General features: G+C 44.7%; 1 protein-coding gene across 7 annotated transcripts in view; it reads left to right on the top strand.

Annotated features, from left to right (window-relative positions):
* The window catches only part of LNX1 (ligand of numb-protein X 1), a 176,048-nt gene that overhangs the window by 142,205 nt on the left and 9,909 nt on the right, over window positions 1-23,934 (top strand). For all 7 annotated transcript variants that reach the window (XM_041724501.1, XM_041724504.1, XM_041724500.1 and 4 more), the window contains 4 exons: window positions 3,240-3,442; window positions 5,758-6,129; window positions 17,286-17,417; window positions 23,287-23,464. In XM_041724501.1, the coding sequence (XP_041580435.1) occupies window positions 3,240-3,442; window positions 5,758-6,129; window positions 17,286-17,417; window positions 23,287-23,464 (885 nt within the window). The remainder of the gene's footprint in view (window positions 1-3,239; window positions 3,443-5,757; window positions 6,130-17,285; window positions 17,418-23,286; window positions 23,465-23,934) is intronic.

Below are 23,934 nucleotides of genomic sequence, written 5' to 3'. Positions count from 1 at the left end.
GGCCTGGGCTCTATGATTTTATACCAAGATTATAAAATCCAGTTCCTGGCTTTGAGAGGCTCGTTCATGCCTGGAAGAAAATAAAATACCAGGAAGACTGAGCTGTAAACAAATGGCAGCAGCAGCCCCAGAAAAGGAGCATCACTTCGGAGCAGGGCAGCATAACCCACGTTTAAGGGGCAGTTTATGACCCGGATGGGCATTGGGATCTAGACTGGGTGTTAGAAAGCAGTGGGAGATGAGGTTAAGACTAGACTGGAAGGGTCCCGGATGCCGCTCGGGGGTCTTGATTTGGGGCAGTGAGCACACCTGAAAGCTTTTGCACAGTGTTACTGCAGCATCTGTGTCCCAGGAAGATGGGGATGGCTGCCGAAGTAGGTGTGCAGGGGCCTGAGAGCAGGAGAGAATGGGTTTCTTCAGATGCTCCAGGGGTGCATGGGGTGAGGTGCTAAAGACTCAACAAGGCTGGTACTGATGGTCTTTTCAGGATTCAAAAAAAAGGGCAACAAACCTTTCCAAAATGGCCTTCAAGTCTCATTGCTTCGGCAACTTGTGTTTGGGCCCGTGAACTCGCGTGACATGGTGTATCCATCCGTCACGGGGAAAGAGGCTCCGCTGCTTATTGGCTCTATGACCCTGGCCAGGTTACTTAACTTCTCTGAGGTCCAGCATTCTGTCCTCTAAAAAGCAGGGATAATAATAATCTGTTTCATAGGATTGTTGTAAGGACAACCACCCCCCCCCCCAAAATATGCATGCAACTGGCCAGCTCAATGCCTGACACATAACAAACACTCAGTAAATAACGTATCCCTAGGGATCCCCGGGTGGTGCAGCGGTTTGGCGCCTGCCTTTGGCCCAGGGCACGATCCTGGAGACCCAGGATCGAATCCCACATCGGGCTCCCGGGGCATGGAGCCTGCTTCTCCCTCTGCCCGTGTCTCTGCCTCTCTCTCTCTCTGTGACTACCATAAAATTAAAAAAATAATAATAATAATAACGTATCCCTAGTCCTTCGGTGAGGACACGATACTCAGCAACTCTGTTTCATTCCAGACCAGTACAAATTTGGCAGTTGGATCTGTTGTTGTCATTTTAGGTTTTATTTATATGAGAGAATCTCAAGCAAACTCTCTGCTGAGCATGGAGCCTGATGAGGGGTCCATCCCATGACCCCAGGATCGTGACCTGAGCCAAAATCAAGAGTGGGATGCCCAACTGACTGAGCCACCGAGGCACCCTCCCCAAAAATTATTTTAATACTTCGAGGTCACTAGGGTCTCATAGGCGTGGCTCTAATTCACGTTATGTAAAAGGACAACTGGGTGTGCCCTTTCACACTCTCAAATCAAACGCCCTGAGTAATTTAGGTTTGGAAGGATGGTTTCTGTAAATCTCTTAGGGATGGGGGAGGAGCCGACGGGGGAAAGGGGAGCAAGAATCAGCAGCAGCTTTGATGATTATTTCTAAATCTTTGTTCAAAGTGATTTTTTTTAAATAGCCATTGCCTGTCACCAGACCTGTTCCAACAAGTGCTTATGGTAACGCCTACTTAATGTAATCAAAGTAGTTTAAACATTAATTGAAAGCAATCACCCAAGTACTGTTAGCACCAGGAACTGACAGATTAAGGCCGCTGCCCACAGCCTTCCAGCAAAGCCAATCTTACATTAAATTACATCCCAGCGGAGGTTAAGGACGCGCATTTGCAACGTCTCAGGCTTCCTCTGGCTGCTAAATTGCTTTGTTGATCTTGTCCTACGGTACTTTGAAGTCATTTTAATTCTTTCTGTATTGTTCCTGGAGAGTTGAGCACTTCTTAATGAACTCATAGTTCATTAGGGAAAATGGACTAAGGTCATGGGTTTTGAAAACAGGGCTCATTATGCAGAGCCAGACCTGCTGTTTCCCCCCTTCCCAGCTGACTTAATGAAGAGAGAATCTTAGGGCAGAGGCAGCTGTCAGCAGCTAGAGGAGACAAAAGCATCCCGCCCACCGCATCCAAACTCAGCAACCAGGGAGGAGCCGCCGGAGCCACCAAACCAGGTGCGGCCTGCCTGGCATCCCGCGGTGTCCCTTCTGCACACTTCTGTGCAGACAGTGCTGGCTTATGGGTCTCTCCGGCGAGTCCCCCGTGGGACCGTTGTGAATCCCTGGTTGTTCCAAAACCCCAGGGAGGTGGGTGACAGGACAGCAGGTCACCTGGAGCCCCAGGGTGTGACTGGCTCTGAGGGCCACCTTACTTTGCAGCCTCCAGCAGACCAGGTCACTTCCCCATTCTCAGCTCAAACGCCCTCACATGCAGAATAAAGCTGCACAATGGTGTCTGTTGCTGTCAAACCAGACGACTAAGGAAGCTCTTCTGCATGTGGGCCCAGCGGTGGGGTCGGGTTGGGGTGGGGTGCGGTGGGGGCTAGTGGTGAAGGGACCCGGGAAGGATTTCATGGGGAAAGAAGAGTCTTCCATTCAAAGGTAAAGTCTGAGCTCTCTGCATCTCCTGTTAGCTCTGAATTCAACAATCCAGCCAGAGCAGGGATGAGCCTCCAGATGCCACCACCTCTCCTTGGTCAGGGATTGGGCTGGCTGACTTCCCTTTATTGACAGCAGTGTCTGGGAGGGAGGCCTGGGAGTGCCCTGAGCCTGAAGAGCAGGGACTGCCGGGGAGAAATCTTCAAAATGGCCTGAGAAAGCAGAAAAGCTGGTTTGGTCTGCTCTGTCCCTCGACAGGGAGGAGCTGAGCCTATGGTCTCTCCCTTTGTGACCCTTCGTCCTCATGCACCCCTCCACCCTCAGGAGGCTCTGGCCAGTGCTCGTGATCTGAACACACAGCCACAGGACAGCTGCAAACAGTGTCCTCAGAGATCTTAGGGTCCCGGGGGAGGATGAATGAAATGAGCATGAATGACAACAGAGGGCTCAGTGCTGGGGAGAAATACAAGCTTTTGGGGGGGGTGGAATGGGATGTTTGGACAGAGCAGGGCAAGAGGGACCAAGGTAGAGCTTAATTGAAAGGGATCATTTCATGCGAGTCTTGAAGGAAAAATTGGGTCTAGGCCTAGAATGAAAAACATTCCAGGCAGAGAAACCGATGCTGGCAAGGAGGCAGGAAAATGGAAAACATGTATGAGGAACGATGAATAGTTTAGTTTGGCTGACACCAAGGTTTGGCAAGAAGAGGAGGGCTTGGAAATGTCCGCCGGGTGGGTGTCTTAAATAAATACTGTCTTTGTCCATTTTAGTCTTTCCAAGGTTGTATCACCTGATTCCAGATGGTGAAATTACAAGCGTCAAGATCAATCGAGTGGATCCCAACGAAAGCCTCTCCATTAGGCTCGTGGGAGGCAGCGAAACCCCGCTGGTCCACATCATCATCCAGCACATTTACCGCGACGGGGTGATTGCCAGGGACGGCCGGCTGCTGCCAGGAGACATCATCCTGAAGGTAGGCCGCAGTCCTGTGGGGCCGGGAAGAGGGGGCTTGCTAAAATCCCTTCGGAGCAAGTCAGCGGATGGATGGAGGAAATGCCAGATGGATGGGAAGCGGTCACTTTCTAGGGTTGTCACTCCGGTAGGGCTCTTTCCCTGAGAGTTGTCATTTAATGGAGATAGGTCTTTGCCCCTTCTGTCTTGTCCTTATAGCCTCTGCCTCCTTCTGGGCAAGAGTATTTCTGTCTGTCTCTGTCTTCCCCTCCTTCCTCGTCTCCCCTCCAGCTCCTGTCCCCGCTTCCCTTTCTCTACCTCCTTCTCTTCCTGTCTCCTTCCCAACCCCTCCTCCCGCTTGAAGTAACCATAACATAAAAGAATATGAAACTGGAGCATCTATTTGTCTTCTCGTATTGTTTTTAGAGCAGGTTAATGGAACATGTCATCTTGGATCTGGTCACTCCCTTTCACACACCCCCCTTGCAGGAAACTTCCTGTAGCTTAATGGCCCTCCATGAGAAAACCCAAAAGGTGAGGCTAAGCTATTCCCACCAAGGCACCGACCTTCCAGGGCGGGCAGGAGGTGGAACAGCACACCCTGGGCCTTGCTGTGCTTGGGGGCTTGGGTGAGAGGAAGGATGCTAGGGAAGACTCTTGAGAGCAGAAAGGACAAAGGGAGAGTTGTTCATCACACAGAGGTCGGACGTGCGGCAAGAGTGACAAGGAATCCCTCCCTGGCTGTAGACTCCCTGTCTGATACCCAGAGAAGAGTTTCATCCCGTTTCTTCTAGGTGGTTCAGGGGCCAGCTCCTGATACAGCGTGAGCTATTTCTCTGCCAAAAAAAATTCTTATTCTTTTTTTTGGGGGGGGGGGGAATAAGAGGAGAAAGCATTTAAAGCAGCAATCAAACCTCCCCCTGGTCTCTGGGGTAAAGCACAAGGCCGGGCCCGTCAACCTCCAGAGACAGTCCACAGTGCAGTCAGTGGACTCTACGTGGCTTCCCTCCAGAGGGAGGGAGTTGTTCTGCCCGGGAGGGTCACATAAGACATTCTGATTCTTAGGGCCTTCAGGTGGCCCTTGCAGGCCAAGGGCTGCCAGGACTGTCTAGCAGATGACCCCGGCCTGGGTGTGATGGGGGAAACGAGACACAGGATACATGACAGGGCGGAGCAAGGGCTTTAAGCTCACCTGTGCTTGGATACCAGTGGTGAGGCTTGTCTGTGCACGCGAGCCTCCATCCATCCCTGGAGAGGCAGAAAAAAAAAAATGATGATTGTGTCCTGCAGGGAGACCTCTTAAAATCTCACTCTGAGTCTCCTTTATCAATTGGCTGCAAGTACAAGAAATCCGACCCAACCACAGAAGTTCGAGAAGGCTGTCTCTCTCCTGTGGGGCCCCGGTCCTGCAGACCCTGCGCAGAGTGTGGGGCTGCTGGGAGATGGTTTTCTTGCGAAGCAGTGACTCCCACTAGGGGCTGAGCCCTCCGGCTGGGCCTGCTTAGCCAGAGTAATTAAAACCAGAAAGCCCCATGCAGCATCAGCCCCGCAGATAATTAATGAGGCACAAATTAGAGGGCTGAGCCCGAGGACGTGTAAGTAGCATAATAAAGTGATCCAGCCTTTCAGTAAGAGGGCCTGGGAGCTCATGCCCATCAGTTTGCTTGAAACTATACAGAGATTTTTTTTCCCTTTTTTGTTGAGAACCTGGGCAAAAGACCTCATAGGCAGCAACCAGCTTCAGACCACACACATGCACCCACGCACGCACATACCTGCACACACACGCTTGCACGCGCACACATGTACAGTGGCAGGGCCTGGAAGTTCCAGCAGAGAGATGACCTCAGGAGAAAAATTCACCTAGACGTTTTAGGGAAGAAAGTGTCAGCTCAGTTTAATCTGAACAGCATTTTCATGTAACCATTTGACCTTCAATGGGAAATTTTCTTCTTTTGCCTTTTCCTTTTTCTTCCTTTTTTTCTATCCACTCCCCACCCCGAGCCCCTTAGCTGAACACCAAGTTGGGCAAGCAACAGAATGGAGAGCTGGGACTGTGTAAATACACCTGGGGCGTGTGCAGGGACAGGCTGAAGAGGGAGAGGCCAGCAGAAGGTGCAGGGAACAGGAGGAAAGTGGGGTTAGAAGTCCTGTTGGAAGATGGGGGGTCTTTGGAATATTTGGACAGAGGAGAAGGTGACAAACCAGAGGGGTCTTGCAGGAAGGGTCCTGCTGATGCTGTGGGGCCGGGCCTTGCAGGAAGGGTTGTTGTGGCAGGTGGGGCTGGCTGATTGGCTCTAGCTTCGGGTCCCCCCCACCGTCCGCCTCCCCCTCCAGGTCAACGGGATGGACATCAGCAACGTACCTCACAACTATGCCCTGCACCTCCTGCGGCAGCCGTGCCAGGTGCTGCGGCTCACGGTGCTGCGTGAGCAGAAGTTCCAGAGCCGGAGCAGCGGACAGGCCCTGGATGCCTACGGGCCCCGCAGTGACACCTTTCATGTGATTCTCAACAAGAGCAGCCCCGAGGAGCAGCTGGGAATAAAACTGGTGCGCAGGGTGGATGAGCCCGGGGTGTACATCTTCAACGTGTTGGACGGCGGTGTGGCGGACAGACACGGTCAGCTGGAGGAGAACGACCGTGTGTTGGCCATCAACGGACACGACCTTCGGTACGGCAGCCCAGAAAGTGCGGCTCACCTGATTCAGGTGAGTCACGGGTCATTACCAAGATCCTGGTTAGCACCTGTCAGCGTAAGTGGGATGCTCCTTACCCTGACCTACCCGCCCTCTGACGACTGTGTGTGACGTGCAGTGGCCCCCTTCCCAGGAGTCAAGACTGAAGGGCCAGGTAGGAACATTACTCCAGCAAAAGATGTGTCTCAGGCCCACGGCCGTTCCCTCAGTGTTGCCAGCCATCGGATCTGACTGCCCACGTAGGGGTTGTAACCTAACCAGGTGAAGGTCACTTAAGATCAGCAGCGTTGTGTCATCCTTGGGCCCAGTCTGTTATTTGCAGACCCAGGGGTCATTCACATCCATTCTGGACACTTCCAAGACACCTAGGGGTACTAACTCCCGTAAGAAGCGGTGCCATGTGCCCTCCAGGAATCCTGTGGATGGAGACCACCGTGGGATTGGCTAAGGCTGAGCCTCCTCTCAATGGCTGAGTCCAGCCTTCTTGGAAAGCCCGTGGGAACTCAAGTATGAATCTATCAGAAGGGCCCTAGAAAGAGAGGCATACAAGTGATGTTCCCGATAGCCTGACATTGGTTCAAATGAATTCACTTTCCTGACTGGCATAGCATCATCAAGCCCTAGCCTGGGTCTTGTTGTCTTTGGCTAGGTCACCATGTTTTTCCATTATTTAATGAGCTGCCATCCTTATTCTTAGGACAGGCTTTGTTGTGGGCTCTTGTACTCTAATTCATTTATTCACTCCCTTTAGCCAAGATGTATTAAGTTTCTGCTACTCACCCAGCCACAGTGTCAGGTACAGAGAACATAGAGATGGTGGCCTCTTAGGCTGCTCTCGAAGGAGCCCAAATCTAGTACAGGGGATGGACTTTCTGTAAATAATTGCCATCGGATATGTTAGTACAATAATGCTGTTTCAGATGGAGAGATTTTTCTTGCATGGGCCTAGGAATTCTTTACAGGAAAAAATCTTGAACTTGGGGCTTGAGGAATCAGTAGAAATTCTCTAGGTAGACAAGGCAGGGAGGGTCATTTTAAGGCAATACACCACAAAGGAACATTTCCCTGGAAGGTGGTTAGGAAAAGCATTAATACCTGGAGCGTGGTGTCTATTAAAAAGCAGCCGTAGCAAGGCAGGGGTGGGAGGCAAGGACCAGATCCTGCGGAGTTTTATAAGCCACTCTAAGAAGCTCAGATTTTATCCTCAAGGCCATGGGGGTGTCCCTGGAAGGGTTTAAGAAAGGAAGTGACATGATTTTCTAGATCTCTCTAGAGGTAGTAGAGAGCTGATAGGGGAGGGGCCCGATTAGAGGCCTTATCGTATGAAGCGTTTGCAATTACCCGGCACACCACGTCAGCTTCCAATTAAAGTATTAATACTTCAAGAAGGGACAGCGAGTCAGCAGCAGTAGTTGACTGAACCTTGTACCAAGCTCCGCGGAGGATGATAATCAGAAGACAGAGAGTACTTTCGAGAACTTGGTCGCTTACGCACACATACGAATCTCCCTACCCTGGGTTCCGGCCATGGAGTTCCTGCAGGTGTTCACAAGTCTCTTCATTGTCGTGTGTGTGGTATCTTCTCCTTCTTCCTCAAGGAGAACCAAGGAGTGTGTGCTACTGTCCTTTTAGGTGTGGACGGCCTGAGGCAAAGAGTGCAAGGAGACTTACCCTCCGTCCTCCGTCCTCCGTCCACCAGGATAGGAAGCACATGGGCTGTCCCACTCTCGAGGTGATGCTTAACGTGATGGATATTTATCTGCCTAACAGGCCCTGAGGCCATAGTCTGTGGAGCAGGTGGAGAAGAAAATCAAGAGTTACAAGAGGCATTTCCCCTCTTGAGTTGATGCCATGTATTCCCAAACCCACATGCCCGGCTTTAACTTCTCTGAACACCATACTCACGTAACCAACTCCCTACTTGGTATCTCCATGTGAATATTTTTAAATATTCAAACTTCAAACTTCATATCTAAAACCAAATCCTTGACTTCTCTCTACTCCTTGTCAAACCTGCCCTTTCCAGGTTTCCATCCTTTTCCAGTCTCTAGGAATGGCACCATTTATGCAGCTATTTGGGCCAGAAGATTTTCTCACTTTCTTCAACATGCTCTTTTTGGAATCCATTTCTCACTATCTCCATGGCATCCATGAGCCATGCTACCACCAGCACGGTCTCTGCGAGAGCCCTCCCAACCGGCCTCCTTGCCTCCGCACATGACTTCCTACCTCTGCTCTCTACGAGGCAGTTAGACGGCCACTCTACAAAATCAGTCCTATCCTGTCACTCCCACGCTCAGCTCTCCGATGCTTCCCAAGACACCTAGATTAAAATCTCCAAATATTAGCAGTGGCCTTCAGAGCCATATGTAATTTGACCTTTAGTTATTTTTCCAACTTCATTTTGTAAGCAAAGTAGAGGATTTCTAGTATTCTCGCCCTTGTCTTAGCATGCTCAGTCACAGTACCCTCTTGCTACTACTCCTCAAACATTTCAAGACCTCTTTCACCTCAAGGTTGATGTTCTTGCTATCCCTCTGACTAGAAGAATCTTCCAAATATCTAACTGCCATGCTTCATACAGGTATCCTCAAAGTCACCTCAGAGAGGCCTTCACCAACAATCCCACTTAAGATAGCTTCTCCCATCCCAGCTCTACATCCTTTATGGAATATGCTTTATTTTTTCCTACCAACGAATTACTTTATTACCTGTTGGCCTAGTGCAGAATAATACAGTAGAGTATTGTGACTCAAGCACTTAGAGAAATGTCTGGCACGAACAGCCACTCAATAAATGTTTGTTGAATGAGTACATTGAGCCAAGTTAAAAAAACGTAAATATACAGAAGATAAAATTTATGCATTAATTCCATCTCTTAGGGATTTTTCATCATCAAACCATTTGCCAAAGAGCAAACACCAAATCGACTTTTACATGCTGTTTGTCCCCAAGATGGAATTTCTACATCTTTTCCTCTTGACTTCGTTCAGTTATTATTGGTTGAGCACCTTCTAGGTGCCAACAAGTGTGTGACACAGTGGTAAACAAGATGGGCACAGTTTCTGGCCTTGTAGAGCTTGGAATATATTCCGGTCTCTGATCTCAAATACAATCAAGTCAACATTTAGCAGGTGGTTCTAGCCTGTATATGTCAACGGATGAGAACAGAAAATAGACATTTTATGAAAACATTCACCCATGGAAAAGGAAGAATCATTGTTTTTGTCATGAAAAACCCCCTACGCATGATTTTTTTTCCCCTCCTTTGGAACTAGACTTTTAGGCCATCATCAATTTTTTTTCCCCTATTGTGTTTGTCAACTCCCCCTGCAGGTCAGCTCATGTTCTAGAGATAAGCTGCCCACTACACCTCACAATAGGCATAAGGAAACCTCCCTTACTCATACCACTTGGACAACTTTTGATTACATGTGGCATTCTACTTTTTTAGATTAATAGCAGAAGAGGAGAAAAATTTCCCAGAGAATGTAAATTTATGAAGTAAAATCTTGCCTAACAGTGGGACTTCCTAAAAGACTCTTCTGCTTACTAAACAAAGCCAACGTACTTTATAAGCAGAAAAGGGGAAGAAAAACTCTTTTAAAGGCTTGGGCAAAGCTAGCTGGAAAAGAAATGGAAAAAGTAGAGTGCTGGGAAAATCCAGTTAAGCAATCTCAAGCGTTGATTTTATTTATGTGATACTTGTAACACACACCAGGCTGCGGGAATTAAACTTAATACCCTTCAAAGGTGGAGAGTCAAGTTACCCACCAATCCTTGGCTGTCTGGCCCTCGTGTATCTCCTCCATGAATCATACTTGCCTTAGAAAGAAATTCCCAGACAACATGTCCTTTTGGTCATGTTTTCTCCCACAGTACCACACTTTTGCCTTTTTCTCCATTATTTCAGGGAAAAGCTATTACAGAGAAGCCACAACTGTTTTAAATTTGACCAACTTACATATGTGGAGTCCTACCCCCACTTACTCAGCAGCCCCGGGTGCCAGATCCCAGGAGTGAGTTGGACTCCTCCAGGAGGAGAAACCCTAAGGAGACAGAAGCTTCGAATATGGAGTAGTTGACTCCAATTAACTTTATTGACTTTTTCTCCATTGTCAATTTCTTGAATTTTTTTTTTTTTTTTGAGCACCATGTCTAGAATAACTGAAGGAAAGAGGCAGCTTAGTGACACTGCCTGGTGTCCTACCTAAAACCAGAGAACCACAAAATACAGACCAAAGATTGAGACTCAAGGGAAGAAAGGGCTCTCCACCCTCCTATCATGGAAATTGCTTCTCCCTCTCCACACATCAGTGTGCAAATGATTTATGCTGACAGGTATGCCTATTTTGAGATGTTCTCATCTATCTGCAATTCTGGAGCAGGGAGTTCAGATGTATTTGGGAGTTCAAATATATACAGTTAATAAGTGAAGAAAGTAATTTTGGATTTCAAATTTGAGTCTCTTTTCTATGCCTTTTTTTTCCCCCTAGGCCACTCCCAGACTTGAGGCAGATGCAGAAACATAAATTCAAAGCCATCCATAGAGGTGATAATAACATAGATTTTCATTAATACTTGCATATGTGTGATTATTTTTTCCCCTTTGCATGAATTAATATTTCAATGAGAAGTTATTTTTATCAAAGAACAACCAACATCCAGGCTCTTCGAACTTTTCAAAAGAATGTGAGAGGCTCTAGACAGAGCCAGAAAGTAAATAACGGACTCCTCGTATTACCTACATTTGTTCTGAACACGTGATTCCAGCTCATGAGTTCTGCACAACTGGAAAACAGACAGAAATCTTGTCCCCTGGAGCCAGTAAGAACTGCCAGTGAAATAAGACCTGATAGATCAATGTGCTTTTTACAAATCAGCACAGCTAATACCGAGTCAAATCCCCCATTTAGACCAATTTTATTAACATGACATTGTAATAAATTTAATACAAAGGCTAAAGAATACATAGATGTAAGAACAGTCTTCTTGAGCTGAATTCTCAAAGCCCAGATGATTTTTCTATAAGGCTCTAAATTTCATGCGTTCATGATAAAGCATGGCTTGGGACACTGTACAGCTTCTTAGAATTTTGTGAGAGAATCTCATGCACAGCTACACACTGCAAATATTAGGGAATTTTTTAACTTTTTTAAGGGAATCTTGAGGCTTCACTGCCCTTCCGCCAACTCAATAGATCCCCCATGTTGCATTTTTTTTTTTAACACCACGGAACAGAATGAACCATGAGAGTCACTTCTAGATACCATAAAAGATATGACATTTGAGCCAAAGGATGTGGGCCATTCTGCTGACTGAGCAATCAGCAGCCACAAGAACTCAAGAATGAAATTCTTCTTTTGACCTTGTCACTGACATCCATAGGACCCTGCGTATATCAGCCTGTCATCATTAACATCTTAGCACTTAAAAGATGTGCCTCTGGGAGCACATGGGCGAATGGAGTGACAGTCAAGAGGGAAAAATCGACAGAATTTCTGTCTCAAATCTTTTTCTATCCTGGTGAAATCCTAAGGTCCTATTCATCACTTTTCCTCAACGCCTCTTAAATTTCCTTTTTCTTTGGCTAGACTCTGGTTGCTCTTTGCTCACTAAAGTAGCTGCTGAAGATATTCTTGAATTCTTTCAAAAATGTGCTAGGCGTTATACTAGGTGCTAATGTTGCATGCAATGGTGCACAAATCGGCACACCCCAGGTTTGCTTTCACCAAGCTCATTTTATAGAAACTCTCAAAAAAAAAAAAAAAAAAAAAAAAAAAAACCCTCTCTCCATTAACTTGTTCTGGAGTTCTATTTTTGGAGCCCCCAACTTTTTGCTCAGTGAGAGGGATTTTTCTCAATTTCTCTTGCTCACTGGAAGAAGGGGGTTAGGGCAAGGGCTTTGTTTCCGCACCCCATTGTGTAGCGTGTTGCCAGGTCAGCAGATGATTGATGACTTTGGTATTTTTCTATCATCGCAAATGGTAACAGTTCTGATTGCCATGTAGGGTCGATGCCATACATGATGTCGGAGCTAGGCCATACTGATGTAATGCGTCCTTTAGTGAAGGCCTGGGAACCTCCCTGTCATCTTTTCACTAATCAGGAATAATGAAGACAGACATCTATGCAGTCCTTGGCTTCGCAGAGCTAATCCCCTAGGCACACAAGACATGGCAAAACGGAAACTCTATCCCTGAGGTCCTGGGTACAGCTGGTCCATCGGCGAAAATACTACTCTGTATCGGGTCTTCTGGATCCGATTCTATACACACACACACACACCTGCTCAACTTTATTAGAGTGGGTCCAGAGTTCATCAAGCTCTTGAGATCACTTGAAAACATGAAATATTAGGGCGCTTGGGTGGGTGGTTGAGTCAGTTAAGCATCTGCCTTCAGCTCAGGTCATAATCCCAAGGTTCCAGGATCAAGTCCCGTGTTGGACTCCCTGCTCAACTGGGAGCCTGCTTCTCCCTCTGTCTGATGCTCCCCCTGCTTGTGATCATGCTCGCTCTCTCTTCTCTCTCTCTCCCTGTCAAATACATAAATAAAATATTTTTTAAAAAAAGAAAGAAAACATATTAAATATTTAAGAAAGTAGAAATATTTGACCTGGAAAGGAGAAGAGCTGAGGGAGAACAGTAAACCCCTATCTCCAAATAAGATTGTCACATGGAAATTGACTTTGGGCTGCCCAGGAGAGCATGAGTGGAGCCGATGGGCAAGCAAGAAAATGGCACATTTAATTCAGCCTAAGGACAAACTTTCTAATTAGTGCCAAGAATGGCCCATGCTGCATGGGACACAGTGAGCTCACGGTCGTTGGAGGCACTGGGGCGTGAGCTGGGAGACAACATGGCAAGGATTTTGTAGGGGGAACTGAAACCTGGGTTACAGAGAGAATGTTGGATTAGATGATGTCTGACCTCTCTTCCATATAGGTGACTTTTCAATGATGCGGAAACCAGTGCTCCACAATTTCCCCAGGGCACTGTGAACACAAGATAGATGAACTGGCAAGGCTATGTGAGCAGTTGGTGGAAGGGAAGCTAAGATGGGGCAACCCCAAACAGCATGGAAAAAAACCATCCCTACAACTATACACTGAATACTAAAGCTAGACTATCTCACTCTGGGATCCTGGGAAAATAAACTAGTGGGGAATGCAGATCCAGGCTGAATTATTTTTAAAGCAATGATCATGAAAACCTTTCTTGGTGGAACACTAATCTGAGACAAGCTTATTTATTATAAATGCAACTGTAGCTCTCAGTTGTCTCTGTAACGAGGGCTTCCAGTCAAGCATGGGTCACCTGAGGACCCATACCAATGCTATAAGCGTTGTGTATATATGGTCTCATGCTCTGAGCAGTCGTCTGGATGCCTAACAGCTTGGAGATTCCCTGTTTTGGGTCTTTAGAATGTTAAAAACCATTTTATTTAAGCATATTCGTTTATGTGTGTGTGTGTCCTTTTTTTTCTTTCTTTTTTTTTTTTCTTTTTTTTAAGCAGCAAATGCTGTAATGCATTTGGTTTAACTCAGTCCTCTTTCACAATGAATAGGTGAAGCCCTGGGCTAGGTGAGAAGGTCACACCTTGAAGTACAGGTACCCTATCTACTGCTGGTCTGCCCTAGTTGTCGCTGGCTGGCTCTGCCATTGCGTGGACCCATGCAGTGCTGGAATAGTAGAAAGACGCCCTCAGCTCCAATGTAGAGCTCTGCAAAATGCCTCTCCTGCTTTGTGTGGTGGCGTCTTTGACTTTCCATTTCTCTGCTCTGTGAAGTTTCTGACCTGTGTTGGATCCTGACACGGTGAACACTTCTTACCAGCCACAGTGGCTTTTGTAGGGAAAAGAGCCCTTTCCAGGCTGAACATGACCCTACAAGATGCCTGCCCTGCAAGATGTCAGTGTGGTGCTTTCAGACAACTCCTTCCAGTTACAAGAGGTGGGATTTTATGATTTTTAAACAGGCTGCATCTAAATGAGACTGCCTTAGACTATGGTTCCCTTTTTTGGCCCTGCTTAGTCCTGTCATGGAAATATTATTGGCAGTCTTGAGTCAAGTCTCAAAAGAGCAAAGAAAAATGATCCTTCAAACATGACCCAAGAAGACAAGCCTTCCCATGATAAATGCTACTCCATTTTAATTCTTTGGTTTTCTCTGAATATTAGATTTTTTTCTTATTCCTTTTGCTGGCAGTAATTAGTCCCACCCTTAGAGACTCTTATGTGTGGAACCCATATCTCTTTCCTGGCACCTGCTCCTGATGGTCCCGTAAGGGGACAGGAGCCATGTCCCCAAGGCTCGTCGTGAAGTGCCTGGCACATGTCAGCCACGGAGACAGAACGGCTGCCAACAAGCTAAGGTCCCCGGGGGAGAAGGCCGTCGGAAGTGCTTCCCTTAACCCATAGAAAGGAGAGAGGGAGTTTAATGAGTGGGCTCTACGAAGAGAAAGAATAGGTATAAGCAGTGAGACTATGCAACTTGTAACCACCACGTCCAGAGTCTTTCTGGATCAAAACTGAGGGTGTTTAAGGGAGAGAGGAGAGAGGAAACTTCACCTGAAAAGGATTGTCCTCTGGCCTTGCTTGCTACTCAAGATAGCCACAATCTTAGGAGTTAAACACTGCTTTGGCCCAAATTGCAACTCTCCAAGAGATGCACGCGAGAGGCTATCCTACACCTGCCTGCTAGCATGCTCTTCCTCTGAGCGTGGTATCGAAAGCGACAGATCTGCTGCGCCACCTTTCTGGCACATGTGATACGGGCACGCAATAAAAAATTTCTGCTGTTCCGTCTCCCCCTCACCCCCTGCCCACGCTTCACCTTCACACCAGGCTCACACCCACAGAAAGAAAGACTCACTGGTTCTAAGAGCTGTTTCTCGACACTGAATCCAGCTGCTCCTGAGGGCTAGAGCCAGTACAAACACATTAGCCTATTTTCCACCTTACAGCTTCAAACACTGGGAAAGAAAGCAAATCCAGCACCGTCTCCCCGAGAGCAATTTGTAAGGTGGCTGGTAAGAGCCACAGATCCAGCCTTGCAGAGAACGTATGTCCAAGAAAATTGATACCCGTGTTACTCATTGGAGTGTTGTTCCTGCCAGCAGCTTACTACCAAAGTCAGCATTTGAAGCCCCAGTGAGAAATTTGGGTTTGAAAATGTGAATTAAACAGTTCTTGCAGGCTGCTCCTTGGCATTTTGAATTTCTCCTGGCAAGTTGATTCGATATAGAAGTCTCAGATTTTCTCAACTCTTCCGAGATGCCTAGGTCATGTAATTGCTCAAGGGCCAAGCGAACATGATACCATGTGCAGGCCAAAGACAAATCCCCCTGGATTTGGTATTTTTCACAACAAGATCCTTCACAACATCGGAGTTTCCCTGAAGATAAGGAGCAACTCTGGGCATGGCAGTTGGAGTTTTGACTGGTGTGTTTGCCACTTATCTCTTAGTCATTTTTGCTTCAGAAAGTTCCTAGAGATAACCTCCTCGGGATAAGCGAGGCTTACAGTATAAAGAAAGAAACACTATTACAAAATACTCTTCTAAGAATTGAGTTTAGTTGGCCAATCTCATAGTTCTTCATGTCAGCTTGCTTCATTGTTGTTTCCGGAGCTTGTTATTTTCGCTCTGATGCAAGTTTTATATGTGATAAGAACCAACAAGGAATTCAAGATAGGCAAATGAACAGAGGAAAGGTATGTAAATGATGATTGCGTAGACCAGCCAAAGGGATGAAGGGGCTTTATGTGAAAGAACGTGAGTGAAAGACTTGAACTTGCTTTTCGGGGCCTGTTAGGTAGGATTTTTGTAATTACAGAGTTGCAGGGCGAATCAACTTGACTGGCCCATCATTGACCGACACTCTTAATGTGCTTGAGAGATGGTTTTTAAATTTTCATCCGATTTACAGTTACCTAGGGGATGACGCCTAAGTTTCAAGAGAGCTCTGAGAAGAAATGTTCATTAATATAAGGATGCAAAATCACAAAGGATTGGGCTGGCTAATTGTTGAACAATCCTGGGAATCTGATTTCATCAATGGGGTTCTGGTTGCTTAAGGTTTTAAAAACATGGTCCTCCTTCATGGCCTAATTTTCCCATGGTGTGATTGCCATGCCTGTAAAGGAAGAAGGCAGGCCAGCCAATGTCTATCTCTGCGCTGTGGTAAGCGGTCAGGGGATGGGATGAAGAGAGGGACTGCAAAAGCTTACTTCGCTCCTCTCCACCTTGTCCCCAAATGTAGTCTTTCTTGGGGACCTTTCTAATCAACTCTGGGCCATCGGGGTGCTTTGTTGACGTACATTTCACAGGGCTAAGATCTCTTCTGTCTGCCTTGAGGATCTGGATGCTCAGTAGTCAGCAGTTCTGGAAAAATGAGTAATGTCCTCAAACAGACGTGAAATTCATCTGTGGCAGGAAGCCAGTTTGTAAATTTATGGTGAGGAATAATGGACCTCCGCAGTAAGCAATATATTTGCTATTTGGAATGTTCTGTGCAAGCATCAATGTACATAGCACAGAGGAATAGTAGTCAGAATTAACGATAGTCCCATAAAAAAATAAAGGATCAAGGCAAAGGCCCTTGAAGAGGCTGTATTTGAACCTATTAAGTCATCCCTGTATTTCTAAAGTGTTCATCCTTTCCCGTGTCTACTACATGTTTAGCACTGTAGATGCAGGATTTCTCCTCCTATAGTGGTAGTGCTGCTGCCACCAACTCTATTCCTTTTTCTACACTATTTTCCTTCAGTCTGAGTTTTAGACTGGGCTACTACTTTACACTGTATACTCTGTTCAATCTGAAAAGTCCTTCAGATGTGGCTTATATGCAATGGAGCCATCCCTTAAAAAAAAAAAAAACGATGTTTGATGATGTCTTTTCAAAAACTGTTGCATCAGTTTCAGTTTTTAAAACTAGCTTCCCTAGTTTTTCCCTTGAAGCAGGTGTCATTTCCTGATTTAAGATAAAGGAAATAATTCTCACGTTCTTGTCAAATTACAAAATGGGCATTGTCATGAGAAATGGTAGATACCTTTTTTTTTTTCCCACAAAAAGGGTAGAATAAAACTCGCATCTTGATAAGCCCCTGGTGCTGGACCCTTTGGATGGAAGCTCTGAGAGTGGCTAATATCTGTGTCTTCTCACCCAGGCCAGTGAAAGGCGTGTTCACCTCGTCGTGTCCCGCCAGGTGCGTCTGCAGAGTCCTGACATCTTTCAGGAAGCCGGCTGGAACAGTGACGGCAGCCAATCCCCAGGGCCGGGGGACAGGAGCACTCCCAAGGTGAGCCCCAGCCAGGGTATGTCTGCTTCTCCTGCAGGAAGCTGTTTCTGGGGAAGGCTTCACACTTTAACATTTCTAAGCGTCATTTCTGGACTTCATCACTTGAATATTGTTTGACTTGTCTTGTAAAACAAAAAGCCCAAAGTCCCATCTTCAAGACCTGGTGAGATAGCAGGTGTCTCCCATCCAAGCAAGAGGGAAGAAGGTGCAGGAGAGTTTTGAAACCTGATCTTGCAGACTTTGTATGGGAACATAATTTCAAGTGTAAGCCAAATAGATGTCATGTTTTTCCAATAGTCCTTTTGCTTAAGGACCGTTTTTACTCATTTTGAAATGAAACGAGATTGGCTTGGTTTTTTTATTTTTGAAGTTCCCAGTCCACTTGAAAATTGAAGTATCTTATTAAAAATTAAACTTAAAAAAATAAAAAATAAAAATAATAAAAAAATAAAAATTAAACTTAATATAATTATATATCATACAGTATGTTATATATTTAATATAAATTATTAAAATAATTCTTCTGCTAATTTTAGTATGTTTGTTTTTGCAGAAGAACCCAGGAAGATAATATAAACACTTGAAGTACATATAACATTAGGGAGTGGTGGGAAATGGGACAAATCAGGAAGCTAATGCTATAACCTCTCCATTGGATGGGTCTCTAAAGCAACACAAACCTCGCTTAGTCTGAATTCAGAGTCCTGTAGGCTTGGCTTGGCATGCATTGTGATGGCAATGAGTTTCTAGCCACTTTTCCTAAGATCTGATTACATTAAATCACTTGTAACTAAAAAACAAATCGATAGGTAGCCCATTCTTCTTGGAACAGAGATTAGGGAAATGTCTATCATGGCAATCAGAACCTATCGGGCTATGTTTCAATTAGGAATAAGTCACAGGTTTTGGGTTTTTGAGTAATGTATACAGAAACAATACTCAAAATCTTGATTTTGAAACATACTGTTAATTACACAGCCTACAAGGCCACAGCTCTACCCTTTTCCCCAGCCAGCTAGCCAGCCATGTCCCATAAATCCATAAATTCCAAGCTTATTTACAGTAAGCAATCTAGACGGACCAGGTAACTCCTGCTGAAACATTTTATGGATGAGAACTCCCGGATGTCTTTTGCTAGTAAATATCATTAGTGTATTTAAATTAAACTAATGGTATTTATTAATGGAAAACTAGTTTATTAGCTTAATCTAATTCATCTAATTAATTATAATTGGATCAACTAGACCATATGGTGTTCTAGCTCATTAAACCACTAAGCATGAGGCTTCCACCAGCACTGTGGTCTATAATCCCTTCCATCTAACCACCATGAATCATGGAAACAGCCAGGATGAGCTGTTCAAATTTTTGCTGCAATCTCTATCACATATCTAATTCCTGGAAAACATACAGAACCAAACTGGCCTAGTGGGAAATTGTAATATTTTCATTTTAAGTTAAAATAGTCTGTCTGCCTTCTGAGGTGCCCTCAAACACACACATACACACGTGGCCTATTTACAATAAAACTAAGACCTATCTGGCTCTTTGATGATTTAGTTTTTTATGATCCTACTAAGCCTTGTTCTACCTAGGAAACAACATGGCTTTCTGGAAGTAGGAGCTTAAATGAGTCAGAGAAATGCCAAAGAAGGCAAACCTACACTTGTGACACAGAAAAGTTTGTAGCCAACTGAAATACTAAAGACAAATTAGGCGTCAAATGTGGGCTTGTGACTACCTCTGTGGGAGGAAAGGGAAAGTGACCAGAGAGAAATCACAGAGGGACTTCAATTGTACTGGAACATGTATCGCTGATGCTGGGTTGTAAGGTACATGGGTAGGTCGTTATGTTCATCTTCATACTTTTTTTTTTTATAAATCTAAAATGTTTTATTTTAGAAATCCCAATATTCTATGAAGTATTTCTTACAACTGAGTAATAAGTAGATCTGTGCCCATAATGTTTTTTAATCAGCTTGAATTAGTTCATACTAAATTGTGGGGCTATTTATTTATTTATTTATTATTTGAATTCAATTTGCCAGCATATAGTAAAACACCCAGTGTTCATCCCATCAAGTGCCCTCCTTAGTGCCCGTCACCCAGTCATTCCATCCTCCCAATCTCCTCATCTTCCGGAACCCTTTGATTCCCAGAGTTGGGAGTCTCTCATAGTTTGTCTCCCTCTGTAATTCTTTGCCACTCAGTTTCCCTCCTTTCTGTTATGGTCCCTTTCACTATTTCTTATATCCCATGTTAGGGAACATTCTGAGGTCTCTCTCCAAAGTAAGGAAGGAGCATTGGGAGAGAATGCAGATGGAAAGAAGATCTCTCTCATATTTAACTCTCTTTCTCCCCACCCAGAGTCAGGCCACTCTGGATGTGAAGGGTTCATGGCGGTACTTGGGTTTTCCATTGCTAACGTGGATCTCTTTCTCTGGGGGCCAGGGGGGAAGGCAGATGGCTGTCAGAAACACGAGACAAAGGACGCATCTCCTGTTTGGGGTAACCCAGTCACTTATGTGGAGCCCAGAGGTGTTTGAAGCCTTACCTTGCTCAGTACAGCAAGGCTATTGGGTTAGCACTGAACAAATGTGGAAGAAAACTCTGCCCTTCAGGAACTCGTATCTAAAAGCATAAATAACCTATCTCTGCAGCCAGGAAAACGTAGGTTTCCGCATCCAAATCTTATTTGTCATGTATTTTATTTGACAGACTTGGGTTTGAGTTGAGTTCTCTAGTCAATGAGATAAACTGTTCCTGGAAAAATTGGGTAACTGATTCTTTCATGTGTTTTTCTGACACTTATCTGAAAATTGATAGGTTAATTTTTATCATGTGCTAAAACATGACCTCTGAAAGCAGAGTAGTTCAGAGAGTGTGGAATTAGATATCTTGGGTTTCAGTTCCCAACCCCATCCCCAACCCCCCACCAGCTGAACTTCACTGATCAGATTTGTTTTAATGTTGAGTTTCAGTTTTTCTGCCTGGATGCCTAGATAAAAAAAATAATATTTCTCTTACTCAAAGAGTATCTGGCCAATCTGTACATTATTCAAGGAATATTTATTCACAACAGAGCAATTAGAGCCTCACTTATTTCTATTAACTGGTGTGGCAGGCACGAAGCCATTTCTGAAATATCTTATAAGATAGATAATTTTGCTACTTTCCAAATGAACTTAGGGACACATTTTTTAAAACTAAGTATTCTCAGATCAAAGGTGTCCCTTTCAGTCACAGGTGTGCCCTATATGGGCCTTCTTCCCCACTTCATAAATGAGGTTGGGGGTGCTCTGAGTGATGACAGTATTACAAGATCTCAAAGGATATTACTATTAGAAACCCAAATAACAATAAAATAGGTTTAAACTTGCTACCTAAAAAGGCAGTTAAATTATTGGGATCTTCTTTTCTTCTGGGCAAATATTGTAAAATATTGATAAAACCCAATATTGGCAGAATTGTGGGAAATCATCATTTTCACAATGTATTGGTGAGATTATAGGTGATCGAACTGTTTCATACGTATCAAAATGTAAAATATGCAGGCTCTTTGATTTAGCAGTTGTACTTTTAGGATATTAGCCTAAAGAAATATTTACACAAATGCACAAGATATGTGTGTCTAAGGATGTTCGCAGTGACACTGTTTAATTTTGCAAGAGACTTATAAACAACCAAAATGGTCATCAATGGGGGGATATGACATATCCACATGATGAAGTACTAGGCAGCTGTTCAAGAATGCAAAAGAGCGTGTGTGTGTGTGTGTGTGTGTGTGTGTGTGTGTGTGTACACACATATTTTTCAATGTGAAAGGATGTCTCTGTTTTCCAGAGCATTCCATACTGTGTTTTAGATATCACCTCGGGAGATTGATCTGCTACCCTGACAATATCCCTGGCTTCCATATGGAAATAATGGAGGAAAGCCCTTCTTTGTGAGGATCAGGAGTAAATGCTTTATGAATATCCCCAGGAATGAGCGGAAGCAACAGAGCAGCCAGTAAGAGTCTCTAGGTCTAGAGCTTTGCCCTGGGTTGGGGGCGTCTCAGAACAGCCTGCGTCTCCAAGTAGGGCTCTTCTGAGAGGTCTGTGTTCAAAGGCAGAGACGTCCTGAATCTCACTGCTTTGTGGAGGAGAAAAGTCACGAACTGAGAAGGGATCTGGAGAGCGTCTCCAGAACTACTCAGGAGTGCTGGGACCACTGTATTCATACTGTTACATATTTGTCTTATTTTGAAACTTGGCCCTGAAGAAGATCCCATTTTAGTTTTACAACTCACTTCAGGTAACCAATCTCTTCAAGGTTCTGAGGTTTATAGAAACATATAATCCAGACCTTACAAATACTAATTGTAACATATAACTTCCCATAATAATTTGTGATTCCGGATTTAGTATTCCATGGCTACCAAAAACAATTTGTGGCACCTTGTAATTTATCCATACATTTATTTCCCAAGCATAGTTACCATCTTTAATGTGCTAAATGCTATGTGCAGTACTAGGGATATAGTAACAGGCTATTACTGGATACAATGGGGCCAATTAAAACAGACATGGGTAATTTTATACTATAGAAAATCATGAGATAATAAATGTGCAAAAAGCCTAGGCTTATCTTCATAATGAAGTGGTAAAAATGAACTCTTGTTAATGCAAGCAATAGTTCTATATGATGCTAACCATCAACTTTGCAGAAGTTTATCATTCACTTGATTTGTTGAATAGATAATATATTCACAGGGTTCAAAAAAAAAAAAAAAACCCATGAGGAAGGAGCCTCTTACCCAGGCCCCATCTGTCTGGTTCCCACCTCCACGCCCATAAAACCACTTTCTTGTTACCAGAGCGTCTTCATGAAAATGTAAATAACAATACAAATTCTCTCTCCTCCCTCTTTCTACACAAAAGTTAGTATAATTACACTTTCTTTTGTAGCCAGATGAGTTTTTAAATTTTATTTCCGTAGATAAAACTGTAAGTTGTGTTCCGAGCCCTAGACTTCTCTGAGGTCAGATCAGAGGGTGACATTTATTTGCAATGCACATTCACACATAGTCCCCTAGGTCATTACACATGGAGGAGAATACATTTTTAGATAATTATATGTTGATATAAATTCACTGACAAACAGTGCCCTTGACTCTTTTTGCTTCAAGATAACACTGCATGTAGCTTTGACTGTTTTCAACCTAGGGTTGCTGAACCAAAATCACAGTTCTCTTAATTTGCTTTTCAAAAGTCAGTCCTCAGTGTATGCTACACAATGTATATACTATGTTTTTACATAATAAAATTAAAGGGTAGAACTACATATTATTTTGAAAGACTGAAGATGCTAATTGGAGAGAACCCAGTCAGTAGTGAGTTTCTATGAAATCCATTATTTTCTCTAACTATGGAGTTCTAGAATGGACTCCCTACCTAAATTAAACAGAGGTCATTTAATTAAAATACAATTCTTTTTTTTTTTAACTTAGAAGAAAACTCCTGATACTCATGAATGGCAGGAGCTTTATGAAATATGACTATCGGGAATAATCACTTGAAAACTTGGGGGTGTGATTCACTTTGTGAGCTATTTCTCCAGTGGTCTCCAAACTGCTCCTCTTCTGTCTTTTTTCCATTCCCATTTGAAATGTAAACTTTCTCTGAATCAGCCTAGGGGATTTGGGATAAGGCTGCCCTGCTGAGGGTGACAGGCAAAGCGAGGGTTCCCTCTGCATGTGTCTTTCTCTATGAGACCAAGGACGACTGTCATGTATTTATCCAATTGCGTAGGGTTTTTTTGTGCGGAGGAAATGCAAGCTCCCTTGTGAACAGGTGTGCCACGCTTGTTTTCCTGTCTGTGCCTTTAGCCCCTCCATCCTGTGGCCACTTGCCGTGAGAAGGTGGTAAGTGTCCGAAAAGACCCCAGTGAGTCTCTCGGCATGACCGTTGCTGGTGGAGCATCACATCGGGAGTGGGACTTGCCCATCTACGTCATCAGCGTGGAGCCCGGGGGAGTCATCAGCAGAGATGGAAGAATAAAAACAGGTAAAAAGACAAGGTACTGGGCCAGTGGAGTGTTACCATGAACTCGCAGCTTGCTGGGTTGGGTAACTGCTTCCCGAACTGATGAGAGCATGAGATGCTGAGCTGCCCAGGACCTCTGTCACACACTGACTGTGACCGGCTTGAGTATAGTTGCTGGATTGGGTGTTTCACCCCTTGAAGTTCTTGTGGGTTGACGTGGGCTGCTTGGCTTGCTAAGAAAGCAAGTACCTGCAAAGTATGCCGGGAAGTAATGGGGAGCTTCTACAGTTATGAGCGAGTGGCTCAACTAAATAGCATAACTTGGTTCCATTTGTTCTAAGTGATTCTTTGCTGGGTTGATCGTGTGGTGAACCTATTCATGAATTGCTCCATTTTTGTGGGTTGGGTGGATGAAATACTTTCAGAGTTTTGAGTCAACGAGTATTAAGTGAAAGTATCATGCTAGGTTCTTTTCCACGGGTGGAAATGTC

Source organism: Vulpes lagopus, chromosome 12 (genome assembly GCF_018345385.1).
Source record: "Vulpes lagopus strain Blue_001 chromosome 12, ASM1834538v1, whole genome shotgun sequence".
Lineage (NCBI taxonomy): Eukaryota > Metazoa > Chordata > Mammalia > Carnivora > Canidae > Vulpes > Vulpes lagopus.
Note: the sequence above shows the minus strand (reverse complement) of the source record. Positions and strands in the feature narration are given on the sequence as shown.